General features: G+C 40.1%; 1 protein-coding gene across 2 annotated transcripts in view; it reads left to right on the plus strand.

The window, feature by feature from the left end:
* plxna1a (plexin A1a) overlaps positions 1-23,743 on the plus strand; it is a 265,890-nt gene that overhangs the window by 122,200 nt on the left and 119,947 nt on the right. For both annotated transcript variants that reach the window (XM_065285365.1, XM_065285366.1), the window contains exon 4: positions 16,748-16,879. In XM_065285365.1, coding sequence (XP_065141437.1) covers positions 16,748-16,879 — 132 coding nt within the window. The remainder of the gene's footprint in view (positions 1-16,747; positions 16,880-23,743) is intronic.

The following is a 23,743-nucleotide window of genomic DNA, read 5'->3' on the forward strand; positions in this document are numbered from 1 at the left end:
GGCATTGGCAGGTCGACATAGACAGGTCGACATAGACAGTTATAGATAGACAGTTATAGATAGACAGATATAGATAAACATAAGCAGGTCGACATAGGCAGGTCGACGAAGGCAGGTCAACATAGGCAGGTCGACATAGACACTTATAGATAGACAGATATAGAAAAACATAAGCAGGCCGACATTGGCAGGTCGACATTGGCATGCCGACAGTGGCAGGTCGACATTGGCAGGTCGACATTGGCAGGTAGACATTGGCAGGTAGACATTGGCAGGTAGACATAGACAGGTAGACATAGACAGTTATAGATAGACAGATATAGAAAAACATAAGCAAGCCGACATTGGCAGGTCGACATTGGCATGCCGACAGTGGCATGCCGACAGTGGCAGGTCGACATTGGCAGGTCGACATTGACAGGTTGACATTGGCAGGTAGACATTGGCAGGTAGACATAGACAGGTAGACATAGACAGTTATAGATTGACAGATATAGATAAACATATGCAGGTCGACATAAGCAGGTCGACATTGGCAGGTCGACATTGGCAGGTCGACATTGTCAGGTCGACATAGACAGGTAGACATAGACAGTTATAGATTGACAGATATAGATAAACATTGGCAGGTCGACATAGGCAGGTCGACATAGGCAGGTCGACATAGGCAGGTCGACATAGGCAGGTAGACATAGGCAGGTAGACATAGACAGGTAGACATAGACAGGTAGACATAGACAGTTATAGATATAGACAGTTAAAGATAGATATAGGTAGACATTGGCATGCTGACAGTGGCAGGTCGACAGTGGCAGGTCGACATTGGCAGGTTGACATAGACAGTTATAGATAGATATAGGTCGACATTGGCAGGTCGACATAGACCGATAGACATAGACAGATATAGACAGACAGACAGATAGACATAGACAGATGTAGACAGACAGACAGACCGATAGAGTTAGACAGATATAGACAGACAGACAGATAGACATAGACAGATGTAGACAGACAGACAGACCGATAGAGATAGACAGATATAGATAGACAGACAAATAGACATAGACAGATGTAGACAGACAGACCGATAGACATAGACAGATATAGACAGACAGACCGATAGACATAGACAGATGTAGACAGACAGACAGACCGATAGACATAGACAGATATAGACAGACAGACAAATAGACATAGACAGATGTAGACAGACAGACCGATAGACATAGACAGACAGACAGATAGACATAGACAGATGTAGACAGACAGACCGATAGACATAGACAGATATAGACAGACAGACAGATAGACATAGACAGATGTAGACAGACAGACAGACCGATAGAGATAGACAGATATAGACAGACAGACAAATAGACATAGACAGATGTAGACAGACAGACCGATAGACATAGACAGATATAGACAGACAGACCGATAGACATAGACAGATATAGACAGACAGACAGACCGATGGACATAGACAGATATAGACAGACAGACAGATAGACATAGACAGATGTAGACAGACAGACAGATAGACATAGACAGATATAGACAAGACAGACAAATTGATAGACATAGACAGATATAGACAGACAGACAGATAGACATAGACAGATGTAGACAGACAGACCGATAGACATAGACAGATATAGACAGACAGACAGACCGATAGAGATAGACAGATATAGACAGACAGACAGATAGACATAGACAGATGTAGACAGACAGACAGACAGATAGACATAGACAGATATAGACAGACAGACAGATAGACATAGACAGATGTAGACAGACAGACAGATAGACATAGACAGATATAGACAAGACAGACAAATTGATAGACATAGATAAACAAAGATACATACAGATGTGTTTAATGTCCTGAAAATGTTCTTGTCATGTATGTGATTTACCCAGCCAAACCACTTACTGTACTAACCACCTTAAACCTTGCTGAATCATCAAATAGTGTGGTTCAAACTAATATCTTAGTAGGATAACTGTGGCAAATGTCTGCTCAGTATTTACACATGTCAAGTCTGTTCCTAAGAAATAATTACTGTAAGTTTCATTCCTGTCTGAAAATTGTAGAGTAAGGGTTTTGTTAAACTTATGATTTATTGTCTTATTTGCCTCTCACTTGTCTCATATCTCATTTGGCTGCAGGTGGTGTTTAGAAATAGCGCTCTGTTCTTGGACCTTCGTAGATCACCTGCTAAAACTCCCCACTGTTCTGCTGCTCTCTATACAACTGTTCAGTTATATACCGCATACAGTTCTTATTATGCTGACAGGAATTATCCGTATATAGTACAGCGTGTCACCCAACACTTGAATAATAAAACCGGTAGTTTCGCTCTAATTAGCATAGTCTCCTGTGTAAATACATACTGTGTGTACTATGCATAAAAATATATGTGTGTATATGTATACTCATACACACTTATGTTCTTGTGTGATTTATGCTGTATGTGAGAGACGGAAAGAAGAAAAAATGAGTGAACAAACTTGAATCTAGGTCGTGTAACAATATGCCGAGCTAGTTTGTGAATGCCCATAGGAGACGAGTGTGTCGCAGGCGTTTCATCTCTTTTGTGTGTGTGTGTTTTATGTCAGTGCATTGTGATAGATGCGTGTGATCATGAGTTTCTGCTGTGTATCAGGTCTACTGTATCTGTTCATGTGTATGTGTGCATGCTTTAAGTTGCTGACACCGCATACTTCTCATGTGTGCGCTTACAAGCTGTGCGTTTGTGAATTATTTGATTCTGCCGTAAGTGCGTTTTTATGCAGTAACGATTTTTGGTATGTGCGTGTTGACGTCTGCTATGTTCGAGTGTTTAAAAGGCCCGTGGTGGTCTATGTGGTGTGGGTATAGACTTAGGCACAGTAGATGCCATATTAAAGGATTAGTCAATTTTCTTAAAAAAAAATCCAGATAATTTACTCACCACCATGTCATCCAAAATGTTGATGTCTTTCTTTGTTCAGTCGAGAAGAAATTATGTTTTTTGAGGAAAATATTCCAGGATTTTTCTCATTTTAATGGACTTTAATGGACCCCAACACTTAACAGTTTTAATGCAGTTTCAAATTGCAGTTTCAGAGGACTCTAAATGATCCCATACGAGGCATAAGGGTCATATCAGCGAAACGATTGTGATTTTTAACAATAAAAATAAAAAATATACACTTTTAAACCACAACTTCTCGTCTTTCTCCATTCGTGTGACGAACCAGCGACCATCATGTCTAGAGGTCACGGATGACGTATTCAAAACAACGCCCCACAGTATTTACAAGTGTGGAGAAAGAGGACCGTTCCGGCATTGTTGTATGTCGAATGATACTAATTAATGTCTTTGTGTCAGTTTATTGTTTAAAATGGTCTGCAAATGTGCGTTTCATATATGTAACGCGTGACCTTTCGACATCATTACTCAATTACGTGAGGTCGCACTGGCGCGTCACAGGATCGGAGATAGACTAGAAGTTGTGGTTTAAAAGTGCATATTTTTTATTTTTTTTGCCAAAGATGACAATAGTTTCGCTGGATAAGACCCGTATGCCTCATTTGGGATCGTAAAGAGTCCTTTGAAACGGCAATTTTTAAAACTGTTAAATGTTGGGGTCCATTAAAGTCCATTGAAATTAGAAATATCCTTTTCCTTAAAAAGCAATTTCTTCGACTGAACAGAGAAAGACGTCAACATTTTGGATGACATGGTGGTGAGTAAATTATCTGGATTTTTTTAATTAAATTTACTATTCCTTTAATAGAAGCTCTAAAAGGAGGCATGGCTTCTACATTAACAAATATACTAGGTTGCAGACGACTCTTAATCCTTAATCTACTTTTTTTTCTTTGTCTTTTCTGCCTCAAGTTACTGAAAAACTACCAAATGTGACATCACATATATAGATAAATGTAAAAGGAATCTGTCCATGAGTATAAAGCATCCATTAATCTTATCGTTTACATTATTTAGCATTGTACTATAGGTGTTTCCTGAGATGGCTCTTTGTAGTGTTGCATGATTGTTTACGGCCTTCTGGCACTTCGCACCGTGTAATTTCCGGAGTCCACGAGATTCCATTTGGGATCGGTCAGCGGCGCAGAATGTCGATGTTGATAATGTTTGTGTGGAAAATCTGTGCGGCTGAGTGGAATGCTATAAACGGATAAGCGTCTTTGAAATGCGCTCGTTTCCGCCGAGGGTCTGCTTGGAAGGTTAAGTGTTTCTATGTGCATTGACATTTACTTCAGAACTGCAACTTAATTGGCAACACGCGCTCGCCCACCTACGCGCAGATGGACGCACGTAAACATTTAATCTCGAATCGGTTTATGACCTAAACAGATTGAATTAACCCACTTGGGATTTTTTGATGAACACGCGTGTCCTAGCATGACTTAGAGGTATAGGAATGAAAACCATATAAGCATAATTAATTTTTAAGACCTGGACAAATATTTATTTTCTAAAGGGTAAATTCAAGGCTGTCCGGATGGGAATTTTCCAAGAAGTAAATGGATTGTATTGTTGTTTTTTCTCTACTCCCTATTCACTTTCACGTAAAGTGCTTTTTACCCTTTTATGAACCCTAAAGGCTAATCGATTCTGCTTTGTCCTGTTTTTATGAGTTGCACAATGAATTTGATTTGAATTTGAAGTAAATGGCCAATGAACAAACCCAATTCAGTTTGATGTTATTGGTTTTAAAACTAAGAATAAGTACAATTTTTCAGATTCATTTATACTGTACACATCCTACCTAATAATGTTTACAGTCTCCTTTAGGGCCGATCTCTTCCACCAAGATGGCTTCACTGGGATTATTTTGACCCGGTTCACCCTCTGCAGATTGTATCTCGCAACTCTCTCTAGCGCTGGCGGCTAGCTCATCCCCGTGGCGCCTGTCCCCAAGTAATGTTCGTTTTGTGTGTGCTCAGGTATGTCAGATTGTCTTGCCGGGGTGAGATTCTGAGAATGCCACTCTCTTTCTTTGCTTTGAAGTGTCAAGTGCTCTCACGTCGTTATGAAGGGAGTATTTGTTTGGCTTTGTCAGTATTATTGGCTCAATCCATTGTTGCGGTTGGCATTTCGTTGACGTGCGCTGAGAGGAGCTATTGAAGATTACAGAGCCGTGTTAAAGAGCAGCGTTTGCTGCCTACCGTGTGACTTATGCCGTCACCCTTAAAGGTGAAATAGAGTTTGGCCAAATATTTTGCGAGCGCTTCTAAGCGCCAGGCTCCCCCTGACTGCACTGTTGTTAGTATCCCAAAACGGGCTTTGACATGCTCTGTTTGCAGCGCTGACCTATATTTCAGTTTTTTTTCCGTTGTGTGTGCAATCGTGGGGGTGTTCACCCATAAATGAGCATCTGTTTGGGACACATTTACTGCTCTGTGTAAGAGAGACTGGATTGTTTTGAATTAGATGAATCGCTTACAAAATAAAAGTTTTATGTGTGTGTATTGTGTGTAATTATTTTGTATTTAAAAATACACACACATGCATGTATGTATTTAAGAAACATGGAAAAAATTTATTTATTTATATTCTTTATTTATATATAATATAAATTTTATCCAAATCTAAATATAAATAATATCAACATTTATATATAAATGTATTATTTATATTTAAATTTGGATATATTTAATATAATTTATATAAATAAAGAATATAGATTAACAACATTTTTTGGTAAGACTACTTGAAGGGGTATTCATAAGGCTGACATGGCACCTTTATAATCATGACATGACACGTGTCATGAACATGAAGAAGATTTTTAACTACCATTAAGTGTCATTTGTTCAATGATGTAATTTTTAATGCAAAGATGACATTGTTTGCGATGTCTTTGTTATGACAACTTGACATAAACCAAAACATCATAACTTGTCATATATCTGTCATAAACATGACATAGCAGAATAATTATCAAACGCAAGAAACGACCTAGCCTTATGGGTTAACATTACTTAAAATGTCATTTAAATGTCATTAAGTGTTAATACTATGTCAAATAATTTAAATACCTTAACAAAATGCAACAGACACGTCATAATATTATACTTAACTTTATGTATGTGCACAATACATAAAAAACTGAAAAAACAGAACTTGTTCTTCCTCACACAGAGGATTCTGAATTTTTCTGAAAAAATAACAAAATATTTAATTATTTTAATTGAATCATTTTGTTCATTTAATTATAGGTGAATTTTTTTTATTATTATTATTATTGGATGATAGATATTTTTTTTAAACAGATGGAAGAAACTTTAAAAAAAAAACATTATGAACTAAAGATATTCATGACGTTATAAAACTTTATGACATTTATTACAAATTATATTTGTATCTCTGTAGTTGAGGTCAAGAAAAATATTCATGATGCTTAATGACATTAAGTTAAATGACATTTAATTTGTATCACTGTGAAAAAGTGTCAGTTATGTTGTCTTTGTGATGTCAAGTTGTCATGACAAGTTATGATGTGTTGGTTAATGTCAAGTTGTCATAACAAAGACATCTCAAACAGTGTTGTTTTAAAATGACATAATTAAATGAATGACATTTAATGACAGTTGTCATAAATGTGCATAAATCTCCTTCATGTTCATGGCACGTGTCATGTCATGATTATAAAGGTGTCATGTCAGTCTTATGAACACCCCTTCAAGTAAAGTGTAACCCATTTTTCTTAAATTTATACATGTATGTGTATTCATTAGGGATGCGCCGATACCACTTTTTTGGAATACGAGTACGAGTACTTGCATTTCAGTACTTGCCGATACCGATACTGAGTACTTAATAAAAAACATGATTCAAATTTACAGGTAACAGCTTTAGTCATATAATTTAACAAAAAAAACAAGTGACTAGTTTTCCAGTTTGTTGTAAACTCTGCCTCTTTGGACAACACAAGAGGCATTAACCCCTTACACGCCACTCAGACATAGACATTTCTCAGACCGTGGTATCGATCCCTGGTATCGGGGGACTTTTAACGAGTACAAGTACTTTAGAAAATGTGGTATCGAGGCCGATACCCGATACCAGTATCGGTATCGATGCATCCCTAGTATTCATACTTATACACAATGCACACACAAATATATTATGCAAACACAAACTTTTATTTTGTATACCATTAATCTTATGACAGCCCTAATTAGAATACAGACATGCTTAGAAACATTACAACGGTGATGCATTTTCTATCCAAAGGGACTCAAAGGTGTATTACACTTTCTTTTATCTGTATGCATGTTCCCTGGATGGGATTTGAACCCATGACCTTTTGCACTGCTTATGCAGTCTCTACCAGTTGAGCTACTGTACATAAAGACAAGTTGAATCAAATCTAATTTAAGATGAAATTCGGAGAGACAGTCATGTACCATAATCTGCAATGAACCCCGCAACATCACTTTTCATCCTTAATAATGCAATTGATGAAGCTGTGGTGGCATTTGGGCTCACAAATGAGCTGTTTTGGAAGCCCCCATTTAGTATTCTGAGATGATGTATAGGCGGGCGCAATCTGTAGTTAAAGCAATAATCGCTGTGGGCTGCTCTAATGACTATTGGTTTTGCAGCGCTATGCTAAGCTTCATAGGCTCCCATTTATTCTGTATTTTCGTCCGCAGTTCATTCTTGTCAGCGGTTCGAGTGTATGAGAAGTGGCCCGGCGGTTTCGGCGCGAGGCTTGTGACAAATGGAGATGACTTAGGAGTTGCTTTCATACTCACTGCAGGGCAAACTCTCATTTTTTCCGGCTAGTTTTAACCGAGCAGTCTGTCTTGCTTGACTGCCGGTGTGTGTCTGTTGTGTCAAGAGGACCTGAAGGAGAGAGGTCTGAGAGAGAAAGATAGTGCGGGCGGAAGGCGGAACGGCGGCAGCTAGGAAAATAGAAATGAAATTCTTTGCAATGCTCCGAGGAGCCTCCGAACCCGGGGCCAAATCAGATATTGCAGGGGAAGTGGAAGGAACCGGTGGGCTAGCGAGTCAGAATGGGCCCGAGCTTCTATCTATCGCGCGCACTGTCATAATGAAAACGTTTATGACTGGGGTTGTGAAAACAGGAGCTTTAGGGCAACCGTCTAGAGACCTCTTTGATTGGCCCGTATACTCCCTTCACCAGCGAGCGTTCGCATTCTGAGCCAGCCTGCTTCTTAATACCCACGAGGTACGCTTGTTTTCCCCGCAAAGCCCATCTGGGCCGATGAGTATATTTTGTCTGTGCCGCACAACAAAGTTCTCCCTAGACGAAAGTGACATGTCTCTCCGTGGCTTTTAGATTTTTGACCTGCAGCCTCTAATACACAAGTTTTGTTTTTGCATCTACTGATCCACCCGGAAGAGGATTAGCATAGCGGGACGGTTGAGCTGCTTTTAATTAGCCTCAGTCTCTGTGAAAAAACATCTGGCGGGTAAAATGATTTGGTTATTAAGAAGGGTATGATGATTTTGAACAAAAGGTCATAGCACGGATGATATTGACTTACTTACAGGAAGTCTTGTTTATAGTAGTCAAGGCCTGTTGGGATACCAGTACCAGTAAGTTAGATAAGAGATGCATATGCATCTTATTTTACAACTCTGCGTCCAAGAGTCTTGTTATTTGCATTGCTCAGCCTTCATTGCGTAAGCCGATTCTGCTCGTCCCCGGGGTGTTCCTCAGGTTCCTTACAGGCTTGGGTTGGTTCTTCTCTGGGGACCAGCTGGGACGGACAGTGGCAGGAGCGTTTCGGCCCAGCGTGGGCCTTCCATCTCATTAATTAGCCAGTGATTGTGCTCAATCGCATGCAGATCTTTACTTCAAGGGCTGCATATCAAAGGCAGGAATCTGGCGGCTGGTTTATTATTCACAGGGAGACCTAGTTATGTCAAGAGCATGCAAGTGGAGCTTGTAGCAACAGCGGGGGTGAGTGGCATAGGAGATGCTCTACCCATGGAGAGCCTGAAAGATTAAAAAGGGTGGAGGCTGAGACGTGCCTGCCGCTCTCCGGGGAACGAGCGTCGACTCCCTCTCTTGCTTTATTATTTCCCCCCTTCTATCGCTCCATGTCTTTCTCCTTATCAGTTAGTCACTGAGATACGATGCCACGCGCTACCACACAGAAAACGAACAGATGCGACATTGATCCGAGACGTCTCCAGCTGGATCGTGGTGCTGGTTTATTCAAGCCCTTCGAGCGAGCAAAGACCAGCCCCGTTCCTGTTTCTCTGTCTCGTTAATGACGGAGCGCACCAGGGAGCAGGCATCAGGACCCGGGGTGCTGCGCGGTACAGTGCCATCATCACGCCCGCTGGGACTTTCTGTCCACGCCCGCTTTTGGCCGACTTCCTATTGCGAGAGCAGCAGCATGGCAGAGAAAGATGATTAATTTCACAGAGTAATCTGTCACGCTGATCAGGCCCAATGAGTTTTTGTTTACCAGGTTCTCCGGCAAGACGCAGACTTGTGATGTCAGCAGGTGCCATGGCAAGCGTTGGATGCCCTCCAGAAAAGGGTCAAAGAGACTGGAGATGCTCACACTGAGCGAGTCTGACCCTCAAGGCCTTCGATAAGTACAAAAAACACTGTATGTAGAGAAAATTAGGATTTGGGTACCCAGACCATGACAGGATCTTGTACCGAAACGGCACGTTTGTCCTGATTTTTGAAGCGAGATGTAACAACGTTTTGTTCCCTCATATCAAAGCTTTTAATTTCGTTTGAACTGCAAATGAATATGAACCTGTTGAGAATTTCTGGTCCGGAGGTCAAGCTCTATTGACGCCATCAGCAGGAGGAGATAAAGAAAGCCCACGCAATGTGGAAATCCCAGCATGCCATGTCTTGCATTTCAGCTCGGCTCGCATTATTGATCATACTCCGGCGCGTTGATGTCAAGACGCGAAACGTCCGATAGCGACCTCATGGTCCGCACATTATCCGTGGCTGAGAGGGCACTAATGAAATTGGTTTCGGGCTCATCTGGGAAGTGCCCTCCTGTTTGATTTAATTAGCCAAATGTCTCCTCTCCCCATCCAGGCCGGAGTAAAATGATTTTCAAACGTCGAGAGTTGACTCCGGCGTCTCCGCAAGGGTTTTCTTGACAAAACTCCTGTCATTACGAAATCATCGTATTGAATTTCAACGTTTTTTCCTTTGAAGGTGTACATAACCTCACAAACTCTTTAATGTACTGTAGTTTATCAATGCTCTGACTATTGACCCTGATGATGTCATAAGGTCACACGCAAATTCAGATGTGCTTTACAAAGACGTCTGCAAGATTGAAAAGGCCAGGCCTGTTTCAATTTGCTCTCGAGTCAACAGAGGTGACCCTTCAATGAACCCTGGTCCACCTTAATTATTGTTCATCCATAGAGCCGGCATTAAGAAAGACTGCAGGGCTCTCCTTCTTAATTTATAGGTTCCCATTTCAGGTTATTACCCAACGCGTTCATTATACACAACCTGCAGTGAGGACAGCCGCCGCAGGAGGCGAGAGACGATCCTGTCGATCCTGGCATGACTTATCATAATGGAACCATAAACATATGAAGATAATGTGAGGTGCAATCATGGATCACATTCATCTGACAAGACTGTACGAGCCTAATGTTTGTTTTTGTATGAATGATTTAGTTTATGGAGCATACACGTTTTTCAATATTAAAATGCTTTTATCTATCCCAGCTTAATGCGTTTAGGTAATAAAGTACTGTAAGCTATATGTAGGTTTGACTTTACAGAAAGTGTTGATGTGTCAGCGTCTAGAACGTCAGAAATCATCTTCTTAATGAATGGCTTTGGCTTGTTTTCGAGTAAATGCATTTTTAAATCCAAAGAAATGAGATACATTTACCTGAGAAGCAACACTAAAGATATTTCGACATGTTGTTAGAGATATAACTAAAATAAAGTGTATTTTTCTTACTGCACTGGCAGATATTTAATTCTTTTAACGGGAGTGGAAAACAAACTGCAAAGCAAAATGCACTGATGCTAAAGAAATAAACACTGCATAAGAAAATAAAACTTATTTTTAAAGTAAATTTAGAGTTTTTATTAAAGAAATAGTTTACCCCAAAATTAAAATTATCTCTCATCAAGCCATCTTAGGTGTGAATGACTTTCTACTTTCAGCCAAACACAATTCGATTTATATTAAAGGAGTAGTCCGCTTTTAAGATGGGGTCCATTGACTTTTTATAGTAGGAAAAAAATACTATGGTAAGTCAATGGGACCCATCTATAAAGTGGACTACTCCTTTAAATGATATCTTTGCTTTTTTAGCATTATAATGGCATTGAATAGTGTCCCATTACAGGAAACGCATCCGTCAATAACTAATCAATACAGTTATTAAATGTATTCTGAGTTGAAGTGATTGGATTTTGTAAGCAAACTTTTTTCACTTTATAGCTTTACGGCTGTTCGCATGTTTACAAAAGAGTTGAGGTCAAGGCGAAAGGGTGACCTCTGACCCATCGCTTCACCTCACAGTTTATTTAATAACTGTATGATTTAGTTTTTGATAGATGGATGTGCTTTTTAGAGCTTTAGAAATGGGGCACTATCCAATGCCATTATAAAGCTAAAAAAGGCCAGGATATTATTTAATATAACTTCAACTGTGTATGGCTGAAAGAAGAAAGTCATATACACACAATATGACTTAATTTTAGGGAGAACTATTCCTTTAAACAAATAATAGACAACTAGATTGGCAAAATGTTTGGGGCTGTACCCAAAGTACCTGTTTGGTTGAGCAATGGCAGACATAGTTTTAAAGGGAAACTCCAATTTTTTTTAAAAATATGCTCATTTTCCAGCTCCCCTGGAGTTAAAAAAGTTTATTCTTACCTTTTTGGAATCCATTCAGCTGATCTCCGGGTCTGGCGGTACCACTTTTAGCATAGCTTAGCATAGTCCACTGAATCTGATTAGACCATTAGCATCGCACTCAAAAATAACCAAAGAGTTTCAATATTTTTCATATTTAAAACTGATGATATTACGCAGCAGCCGAAAATAGTCCCCATTTTTTTTTCAATAGCAGGGGACTATTTTTGGGGCACTGTGTAATATCATTGTCTCCTGCAGCCATGTTACGGCAGCAAATTATTACGCCAGAATGAGAATATAGTTCCTAGCCATATATCGGCCTAGAAAATCACAACTTTTTATTGTCTGTCGGCCTTAGTACACGATGTAACTACAGAAGAGTCAAGCTTTAAATAGGAAAAATATTGAAACACTTTTGTTATTTTTTAGCATGATGCTAATGGTCTAATCAGATTCAATGGATTATGCTAAGCTATGCTAAAAGTGGTAGCGCCAGACCCTGAGATTAGCTGAATGGATTCCAAAACAGTAAGAATCAAATGTTTCAAATCAAATCTCCAGAGGTGCTGAAAAATTAACAAAAAGTGGAGTGTCCCTTTAAGCTGAAGGAACAGTTAGACTGTTTGGCAAACATATGAGCTGTAGTGTTGTTATTTGCCCGTACAGTAGGATGTGATTCAGCTGTACTAACTTGGTATCTACCGCAGGGACAGCAGCATTACCATCAGGTTATTTAAATGTGTTGGGATTAAAGCCGTCTTTTGGGAGAACCGGATTTGTTTTTGTTTTTTCACCTCTTGACTCTATCTCTCTTGACGCTTTCATGAGACGATGTAGATTTCTGTGGCTTCGCACTGTCCTTCCTGTTCATGGATCGACCGGCCATCTGTCGAGAATCTGCTGTGTGAAAAGTCATTGGACGATTATGTCTAACCGTGCAAGGTTTTTGCTAATCCTTGAAGATCAGTTGTTTGGTGAAGTTTCATTCTGAAGGGAAGCTGTGTAAGATAACCCAGGTTTTGTAGTTGTCCTCTTGTCTCTGTTGCTCAGTTGGTGGGGTATTGCATCAACGGTTGTGGGTTTGATTCCCAGGAACACACATAATTGTGTAGCTTGTATGCAAGTAACACATCTGCCAAAAGTTTGCATTATGTTAATAGTTAAAAGTCTGCTTTGTGACGTTACCACGGTATGCAGTTGGACTTTAAAGCAAAGCATAGCAGTGGCCAGTATGTTTACATTATTAGTATTCCTGTTTCATGCAGGTACACTATCTCCCCATCACACATTCTCTACTAAGCTGCACAGACGCAGGGAAAGATGGGTTCCTCTCTCTCTCTGCCCACTGCAGGAACTTCAGCGTTAGCTGGCAGTGTTTCCATAAAGAGTGTCCTTGAGCTGTTATCTGCCACTACTTCATAATGAGCCGTGTCCTGTGGGAGTAATGCTTAATAAAGTGATGGAGAGGAAGACAGACAAAAGACTCAAAATCCCAAACTGCTATGCAATCTTATCATCCTCCATCATCCACCGAGGCCGGTTCACCAGGATACAACTTGGCCTAATGTAGTTGTGAGCTGGCACTAAGAACTTGCACGATAAATATTTATGATAAGTATTTTGGCATTGCACCATTAAGCGTAATTGAAAGGTAACTTTACTTTTTAATTATGTTAAAGGTCCACTGTGTAGATGTTTACCAGCTTGTAGCAATGAAATTGTGAATTGCAACCAACCTCTAGGGATGCACCGAAAGGAAAATTCTGTGCCGAAGCTGAATAAAATGAAACACTTTGCTGAAGGCCTAATACGGAACATATTTTATTATTTTCCTAATTATTTTGCCTTTTTTTTTTCAGGATTGCACAAGTTAAATTTTCAGAATGTCATTTTTACAAAATTATTTCACATTACTTAACAATGAACAGTTATTTAACATTACAGCAGACATTATAGAGCACTTTTACATCTGCTCATCTCATGCATTTTCTTTGATCAGATAGCCGAGCTGTCCCATATACATTGGGCCACATAAATGAGTCCTGGCTAAATGGATATTAATCTTATCTTCTATTTTTGCACCAAATGCAGATACACTATTCATTACTCCACCTTAAAGGGGACATTTCACAAGACTTTTTTAAGATGTCAAATAAATCTTTGGTGTCCCCAGAGTGTGCATGTGAAGTTCTAGCTCAAAATATCATATAGATAATTTATTATAACAAGTTAAAATTGCCACTTTGTAGGTGTGAGCAAAAATGTGCTATTTTCCGGGTGTATCCTTTTAAATGCAAATTAGCTGATCTCTGCACTAAATAGTTGTGCTGTGGTTGGATAGTGCAGATTAAGGGGCGGTATTATCCCCTTCTGACATCACAAAGGGAGCCAGATTTCAATGAGCTATTTTTCACATGCTTGCAAAGAATGGTTTACCAAAACTAAGTTACTGGGTTGATCTTTTTCACATTTCTAGGTTGATAGAAGCACCGTGGACCCAATTATAGCACTTAAACATAGAAAAAGTCAGATTTTCATGATATGTCCCCTTTAAGAAACTTTTTTGATTGCAAAACATTTTTTTTGCTATTTTGCTATAGGTTAAACATGTCGTCGTCTGAGACAACATAGTGACAAAATTAGTTCTATAGAGAAGTTTGCCATTTAGGGAGTCATGACGAGTGAAATGGCGACTTCAATGTAAGGGGACGGTGTATAAAAACGTCTCTTTCTAAGGTTCATGGTTCCCACGGGTCCTTGAAATCTTTGAAAGTTTGTGAATCCGGGGGGAAAATTTCAAGGCCCTGGGAAGTTTTTGAAAATCTACATACTTAGATACAGGTCATTGAAACTGCTTGAATCTATTTTATGCTAGACGTTTTCTGGAAAAAATCCATATTATTCCCTGTGCAGTGTAAGATAATATCATACAAATTCTAGACTTTTAAAGCACGCGTGCTAAACTGTTTACTTTAAATGCTTATATCTTCTGTATGTGAATGTTGATTCATACCAAAATGCTTTTTTGCATAGTTGTGTTTCACACATGAAAACGTATCGGGTTATGTATCTAACTTTTGTTCCCTGAGAAGGGAACGAGACGCTGCGTCTCCCTTGCCATACTTCCTGCATCCTTGTAACACCGTCTTTGGCAATATTTCAGAAAGTGATATACTTCCTGGCTCCTGCGTCACCCTGTCTTTATCGTTAAGCTTCACCATTGGTTGAATTTGATATACACATTCAGACGCACTTACCCCTGCAGGCGTCCCCAAAGTGTCACTGCAGTGACGCAGTGCGAGTTCCCTTGAAAGGGAACTGTAACAATGTATCTTAAAAGGTAACACAATCTAACCTTGCTCTCACTTGAAATGTGTCCCCACATTTAGTCCTGGAAAGTCCTTGAAAGGTCCTTGAATTTGAAGTTAACTAAGGTGTGGAAACCCTGAAGGTTATAAAAACAATACAGTTCATTATGTAAGGACTTTATACACCACTGATAATATAGTTATGTATATTATATTGCATTTCTTTCAAGAGATTCTTCGAAAAGTTGCGCAGTGCACCTTTAACCTTAACTCTTTTATTGCTGCTTATTTATTTCAGTTTACAAGTAAAATTAGTAAGTGAGACCATATAAACAGCTGATGCGGGCCTACCCCGGGGAACAATATAACGCATGTGTCTTCTGTTTGTGTTTTGTTCTGTAAATGTGGCACAGCTTTAGTTACAGAACTGCTGATTAAGTTTGCTGCCACTTCTATTTTCAGATGATCGTCGATGTAATTTTAGTTCTCTTGATTCCACTGGCAAGATTTGACCCAAATAGGCCAAGCTGTCTAGTCCCAGATGTGGGCGACTCAAAAGTTTCTGCAACTGTGATTTAAACCTTTATGACCAAGTTTCGTAAGTGGGTCGGCTGGTTCTGGTGGTTTACTCTGGTGAACTTCAGCACTTCGGGCTCTCTCTTCATTAGCGGTAGGGTGGTGTAGGAGGTCTAGGTAATGCGCTCCCAAGGGGCTCAGGGAAGGGGACGATCATTAATCAGCAGGACGCGGCACCGGAACCCGAGCACATCATTAGGCGCTGAAACACAAAGGGATGCGGGGGTCATGCTCCCCTGACCCTACATCAATAAGACCAGGGGCTGCAGTTTTGGCTGATGCTATGTATGGAAGACCGAACTGGGAAAGGAAGCTGCGGTTATTTTTGACAGCCTAGGTTTGTTAAGCTTGACGGGTGTCGAGCCGCCTTAAGTGAAATTAATCATTTTGGATTTTCTACAAAATTAGACACGCCCCTCTCACCATAACCTTGCATGCAAAGTTTATTTCATGAACAAAATATCTGTATTATATATTGTGTAAAAGTGACCGCTTTGATGCTGGAGAACATGAAGCCTGACCGTGGCCCCAAAGGAAATCATTGTTTTCTGAAACTACCGAGTTTGTGGATGGTTCAAATGGACCTGCATCAGTTTCTATAAATCATAAGCAGTGTATTGTGTATATGTTCCTATGAAAAACTACAATCTGTTATTCTGCGTGCCTCGCATAAGTCTTCTGCATAAACCAGGCTTTACCAAACTGTGGTGGCCAAGCTGTGTTTTGGAGAGCAAGTTTAGTCAGGGTAAACTGCATTGCTTTAGCTGTTGTAATGTATCTTGACCGGTTTATGACCAATAAATGACCAGTTACAGAGCAGGTGGAAGGCAATAGGAAAAACATGCAAATGTAAGCAGATGTTATTGTAGCTCACATAAAGCATTGCATATTTGCTATTTTATAACACATCTGGCCTCGGTGCATAAAGGCTGGTGCCTTGTAGTAAATATTTTCAATGCTATAATTAACCATGTACTCTCTGTCTGTGTTTCAGATCTTGGTGAACTCCATTGCCCAGCCTGCACTGCTTTATGAGAACGTGGCGGTGGGCGAAGGGAACCCAATTTTAAGGGACATGCTCTTCAGCCCGGACCACCAATATATCTACACACTCACAGATAAAGAGGTGAGACTTTAGGGAGTATACTATTTCGGCTTTGATGGTGGATGTTTTGTTTGCCTGAATGTTCTGAGGGACCCTGCAGACAAGCAGTTTGCTTTGGTCATGCACCTGGATCCCCATAGACTCAGAAGAAAACACACAATAAGTTAAAGTCCAAAGAAACATGCCGAAACAACACCTGGTCCTTGAATCCTCTGTTAATGGTTTACAGGGAAAGAGTTTTTCCCATAGATCTTAAAGGGATAGTTCACCCAAAAATGAGCTCATACTTAAGTGGTTGTATACATTTTTTGTTTGTTTTGCTGGGCACAAAGGGAGATATTGGTAATTAAGCAGGAAACGGAAGCACCATTGACTTGATTTCATAGTAGGAAATAAAATACTATGGAAGTTTACAGTGCTCAAAAACGGTTTGGTCACCAAAATGATTGTGAGCATCATACACCTTATTCAGCCAGCGGCCATGTTGATTCCAAAATGAGGCTGTGCAGTATGGAGGTGCAGATTGTGTGCTTTAAACCAGTTGTTTTGTACAGAGATGCTGTTCATTTAGCCATCAAAACTTCAAACAAAATTCCCATAGGACAAATTTCCTTAGAAATCAGGGATTGAGATAAGAGTAGCGCAATGTGTACATAAAATCTGTTTTGTCACTAAATCACTTACAGTAGAATGCTTACTTTTCTTTAAAACACTAATATAGTCCTCCAACTAAGTATATATCTCCAATCTGTACAGATTACAAAAAACACAAGGCTTGAATACATTAAAACCTTTTTCTCCGGTAAGTTCTTGTCTTTAATTAGGTCATATGTTCCTTCTAATTTTAATAATCTACGTTTTCTGAGGTTCTTTGTCCTGTGGAAATTTGTAAAATGATGTATTTTCTGTGTTTTGATGGCTGAATGACCAGCGTCCTGATATAAGCAGGTTTAAAGCACAGCCTCCGTTTGGACTGAATAAAGCTCCATTTAGATTAGCAGGGACTAGCAGTAGCAGAGCGACGAGATCTCATGATTTCAACGAAAACTTGGCGACTTCCGGTGAAACGAGCGACGGTGACCATTGGCGACTGGATGGGGCGTGTCCAGTCGCGCGACAAAGTTGAGATATGTTTAACTTTATGCAAACTATAAGCGACTTTCCGGAGCGACTACCAATGGAACGAAGCAGTGGAGTGCACGTCATCTGCACGTGTACCCTAAGGCGTATAAGGTTGATTGTAGATGGCATTTATTTTTTAGATAAGTTATCTGTATGTGTTCATAAATGCACTTTTAGTGTTTTATATAGATCTTTATGGAGTACTGGTCACATAAATTGCATAGCAATGCAAGACAAAAAAAATTCTGGTTATCATTTAACTCAGAATATTTACTTTAAACAGAAATAGCTTATTTCGTGTACAAGCAGTCAAAATGTTGGACGCATATTTATTCTGATATACAGTACTATTCAAAAGTCGTATGCTTCGTTCACACCAAATGCGAATAGAGTATCAAATTCGCGCTGTGTCTAGTTTGCCGCTTGAACATTTTAAATGCATTTGCGCATCTAGAGCGAAATAGACATGCGTAAAAAGCAAGCGTTTGAAGTGAAATTGACGAACGTCCGAGACTAAGGGGCTGTCCACACGGAGACATGTATCACTGTATACGTATAAATTTGCTATCGTATTGGCGTTTCATCCACACGGATCCGGCATTTTGGGAGACTGAATCCGCAATTTTTTGAAACCGGGTTCTAAAGTGGATAAATCTGAAACCGACACCCTTGCGGTTTCGTTGTACAGCCAATCCGTATATTTTGTGAAGCGAAAACGTCATCACATCACGTGTCGGAAGCGTCACACGTAACAGCAACAACAATAACGGCGGACTACGTGATTGTGTTCGTGCTACAGAAGCTACTAAAGCCTACTAGCTTTATTACAGCAAAATCTACGTGTTTACGGATTATTTTTTTAGAGCAAGGAAAAAAAATGATCGGATAGGGAATGCACCGGCTTCATGTGGACATAGCCTAAACCCGCTTCTTGTGGGAGGGGCAAGGAGTGACTCCGGGCCGGCCTGACGCCACAGCAGCAAGCAGGCTCCCATTTGTTTAATGCGGGACAAATTGACGGCAAAGTTAAAATTTTTCAACTCGGGCGGCAGCAAGAAATTCACGTCATTCGCGCATCAATTTGTGTCATTCGTGCAAACGAGGTGAATTTGCGTCTACTGTGCCGCGCTAAACATTTCCTTTGCGCCGCGAGACCTCCAGACGTGCTTAAACGCGTCTTTACATTGACTTAATATTGAAATCAATCGCGCCGGATGCTTTATTCGCGTTTGGTGTGAACGCAGCATTAGGCCACCACCAGCTTTGTTATTTCAGCAAATTACTTTATTTTTTGCTCTCTTTATTAAGATACAAACAGAAAATACATACAGAAATACATACAAAGAACATTTCAGAATAAAATGCCACCTTCTGTCAAAAGTCTGTATTTAGTGTTGACCTCTTTTGGCACTAAACACATTTAAGGAACTTATTTAAGGAGACTTAAAGTCATTTAATAGGATTTAATTTCATTCAGGTTTAAGAGAGGTTCCTGCTATTGCTCAGATGTAAGCGAGGTCACAACCAAATAACACTATTTTATTCTGTTCTTTAATACGGCATAAACATTTTCTTTATTTTCTGGTTATATTCTAATAAAGACACTAAGAAATAATTATAAATATATCGCCACTATACCATAGAAAAAACAACAAATTTATTACAATGTTGCCTAAGACTTTTGCACAGTACTTAAATATCCCAAAAAAAGTGATGAGATATCTGTTGGTATGTCTTTCCACAACCTGCTTTTTATTCTGTGTGTGAAAGAGAAAAGAGGCGCAGAGCCTCTCCTGATTGCCTGCATGTGATATTCGACACTGTGTGTCAGCCCTCTTGCCATCTCTCCACACATTCACTCACACACACACACACACACACACACACACACACACACACACACACACATGCATGCCGCCTCTGGTAATTCACCACTTATCAGAGAAAATTGAGGAAGGGCCTCTCTGATCTTTTCTGATGGAAAAGAAAGCGTCCAAACCCCATCCGCCTCCCCACCCCACCCCTCTTTCACTCAGACCGGAGAATTTCTCGTCTTTTTCTCCTTCCATCTCGCTCCTTCCTTTGTTTTCCTCTCGCCTCTTTCATGTCGAGGGCTGATTGGAGTGCTTCCTGTCTTCCTCTCATTAAAGGGCATTTTCTTCATCACCGTAACCCCACACCGGCCCTTGCCGCCTGCGATTAGAGCGCCCCGAACGGGCCTTAAACCGCGATTGAATCCCGACCCACGGCGTTTATTCTGCCTTTTAATGTCAGGGATTAAGAGAGAATAAATGTGACAGACTCGCTGCAAACATCTGAATAATTTAGCATGTTATTTTCAGATGTTTCTGCTGAGAGAAATTAAAGAGAGAGAGCTTTTAGAGAAGAGATACGGCTGGAAAGTAGACCTTCATGGATGTTCAGGTTTGACGGCACACAGGCTCTCGCTTTCTGACGCCGATCTGCCCGGCCACATTTAGGTATTCATGATAAAGCCAGCTGGATAGGAAGGTTTTCATAGTTATAATACATTAGTTTGTGTAAGAGCTCTTGATAAAAATCAACACATAGCAAAATAAATAAATAAAACTTAAGCCATAAGGGATCTAACCCTGTGTCATACTCTAATTTACAAACCAAGCGCGACCTTTGCCCTTCAGTCGCACTCTGACACCAAGATTTAAGAACCACACTAGTGCTTTAATACACAATACTGTTACAGTGCTTCCCCTGTGAATAAATTCAACATAATGCTTTCCAAACCAACCACACATACACGCAGTTGCTTACACATACAAATACATCTTAACCGCACCAACCCTCTGATCCATCAGCGATTGGAGATAATTGATTTTAATGTATCCACGTCTTTGGAGAGATGATGTTCTGTAATTGGTATAGATGGGTTTTGTATGAGTGCTTCGAATACGCTCGGTGTGTAGATTGCGTGTTGAGAGGGCAGGTTTGATAACCTTTCAACACATTAACTTACCGGCAAGAAACGCGAGGGTAACGGTCTTTAAATGGAGCCGTTTCCTCCTCTGTGTGTTTATTCGCTCTGCTCTCGGACTATATTGATTTAAGTGAGACTGTAAACAGCTTTGTTAGAGAGAGAAGATTTTATAGAGGAAAGAAATATTAAACTATTACACAAATGAGAGCGAGAAAGTGCTTCTCTTACAGAAAGATGTGTATGTTGCACTGGCGGTGGTCACACATAGAGGTAAACTCTTTCTGTATCTCTCTCTCTCTCTCTCTCTCTCTCTCTCTCTCTCTCTCTCGCTCTCTCTCTCTCTCTTTCATATGTGTCTCTGGAAGATGAGTGCCATTGTAATGGAGATGAGAGTCATGTTGCTGTGGTCAGCTTGTGGGTGAAAATGTAATACCCTTAGGTTTTGATTATTGCTTTGGAAGGAAGACGGACAGACAGATTTGGTTTCTATTCAGGAAATCTAAATGTGATCCATAACGGGTTAATTGTACTATCTTATGTTTTTAATTTTAAACAATTATAGGATCCTCAGAGAAAGTAGAAAAAATGTAAACAACTATATATTTTACTTTAAAAAAGTGTAAACACTTTACAATAAGGTTATTGCTAATGCATTATTAGCTAACATGAACAAACAATGAACAATACAAATTTAAATGCAACATTTAATTTTTCGTCGATCAAGTGGCCACACCCTTAATCATGCAGAACTTTAAAGGCGGAGTCCACAATGTTTGAAAAATGCTTTGGAAAAGGGAGTCGGGCCAACTACCAAAACACACTTGTAGCCAATCAGCAGTAAGGGACGTGTCTACTAATGGACATCCTTGCCGGGGTTGCGTATGTGTGTATGTTTAGGTGATTTCAAATATCAACATTGGCTTTCAAACATTGTGCACTCCGCCTTTAAGGCTTGATATACTTTAAACGGACGATTAACAAACAAAATTTACACGCCTCACAGTTGTCATGAATGGCAAAATTAGTTATGAAGACCAAAAACACTTTTTGTACCAGGCTGTAAACATATTATTTTCTGCTGTAAAGTTGGACATTTTAACATAGGGGTCTATAGGGATTGACTCCCTTTTGAAGCCAGCCTCTGGCATCCAGTCAATGAATTGCAGTTTAAGTCACTTTCGTATTGGCTTCATCAGAGAGATCAGAAGGTTGGCGCTTGCACCAGACTGACAGTTGAAGGGGCGGAGTTAACGGATGCTCCGCCCAAGCCCTTCAGCTGATGTCATCAGAGAATGATCGCCACAAGATGGTACATTTTTGATTGAAGTTTATGAGAGCACCAAAATTCCAAACAAAATGACACGGATAAATAGTTTAGAATAAACACGGCATAAAAAATATGAATAGTCAGTTTTGATTTTATTGGCACTTTAATATTTAGGGTTTCAAAACTTTTTATAACCCAAGCGAAGCTCAATGGCTGAATTCCACGCCTAAATTATTCCCAGTTAAATATTCTCGTTTCAGAAATGCATCCCATTAACAGTTATTTTGTTTTTAAGTGCGTCCTCTAAAATCCAGTGGAAATGCATGCTGGTTAATTTGGTGCACCTGCAGTGCTTTATTGTGCCGGTGATGCTCGAGTGGGTTTGGACCTACAGAGCGAGGTGAATGAGATTCACAGCGCCTTCTCTCTCCATCTACACCAAACACCCAGAGGAGCGAGCAGAAAGAGAGAAGTGGAAATTAATTGGTTTGAAGCAATTTGTTCTGTCTTCTTTCCTTCATCTATCTTTTCTTTCTGTCCTCTCTTTTAAGTGCTCCTCCTCCGGTAGAGGAAGGAGTCAATGGAAGAGTTGGCCCAGGGGTCATTTTTTTTTCAAATAGCGGCTACTCCCCTCTCTCTATCTCTTTCATTCTCTCATGCTACCTCTGTCGCTGAGAAATTGCCGTCTCTTTGAGAACCGACAGCAGTCGTAGGAGATAGATTGTGATTGGATCACTCTGGCTTCCTTGAAGCTGTCTTTCATTAATTTTTCCTTCCTCACATTCACTTTTTTCCTGTTTATCGTAATCGGAGGCATCTCGCCATCTCTCTTGTCAACAGCGCCGGCTAACAAGGCTGCGTCACCGTCTTTAGTCTCAGTCGCGCCATTTTTATCAGGTTTTATAATGCTTGAGGGGGTGGACGAGCTGTATAAGAAAGCCCGCAGCGTTCTCATAAAAGACAGAGAGATGTTATTGTTCCCTTATTTCGAATCCACCAACAGAAATTTTCGAGACAATCCATGAACACAATCACAACGTAATCCGGCGTTCCGATCCGCCCTGCATTTTAATATGTGGGCTTCCGTACCTCGGGTTTACGGAGATATCACACAGCATTAGAGCAGAGACCAAGACTTTAATGTTCAAAAATATTGCTGGTTTGCGCAGATATGGCAGAAGAGGGAATGCATGTCGTCCACGTCCGCCCCCCGCGCCTTTCATTTTTTTCTCATTTGTATCTCTTCATTGCATAATAGAAAGTGCGTGCGGAGGCCCGTGTTGTGCCTCAAAACATCAAAACCCCATTTCAGCGGTTTGACAGAACAATTTTCCATTTCCCATATTCACACCCACTTAATTAAAAGTTGTGGATAGCCAAGCATCTTTTTCCCTCTGCTCTGGGGTCCCATGCAAGGCGAGAGAAAGTTCGATTAGCGTTAGCTTGATTTAAACAGCACTCACTTCCACAAGGACTGTGAGGTTTACAATGTTTATCTGAAGACTATAAAAAGATGTGGTTCAGCAGTGGTTCTTCTATGGCA

Source organism: Paramisgurnus dabryanus, chromosome 21 (genome assembly GCF_030506205.2).
Source record: "Paramisgurnus dabryanus chromosome 21, PD_genome_1.1, whole genome shotgun sequence".
Taxonomy (NCBI): Eukaryota; Metazoa; Chordata; class Actinopteri; order Cypriniformes; family Cobitidae; genus Paramisgurnus; species Paramisgurnus dabryanus.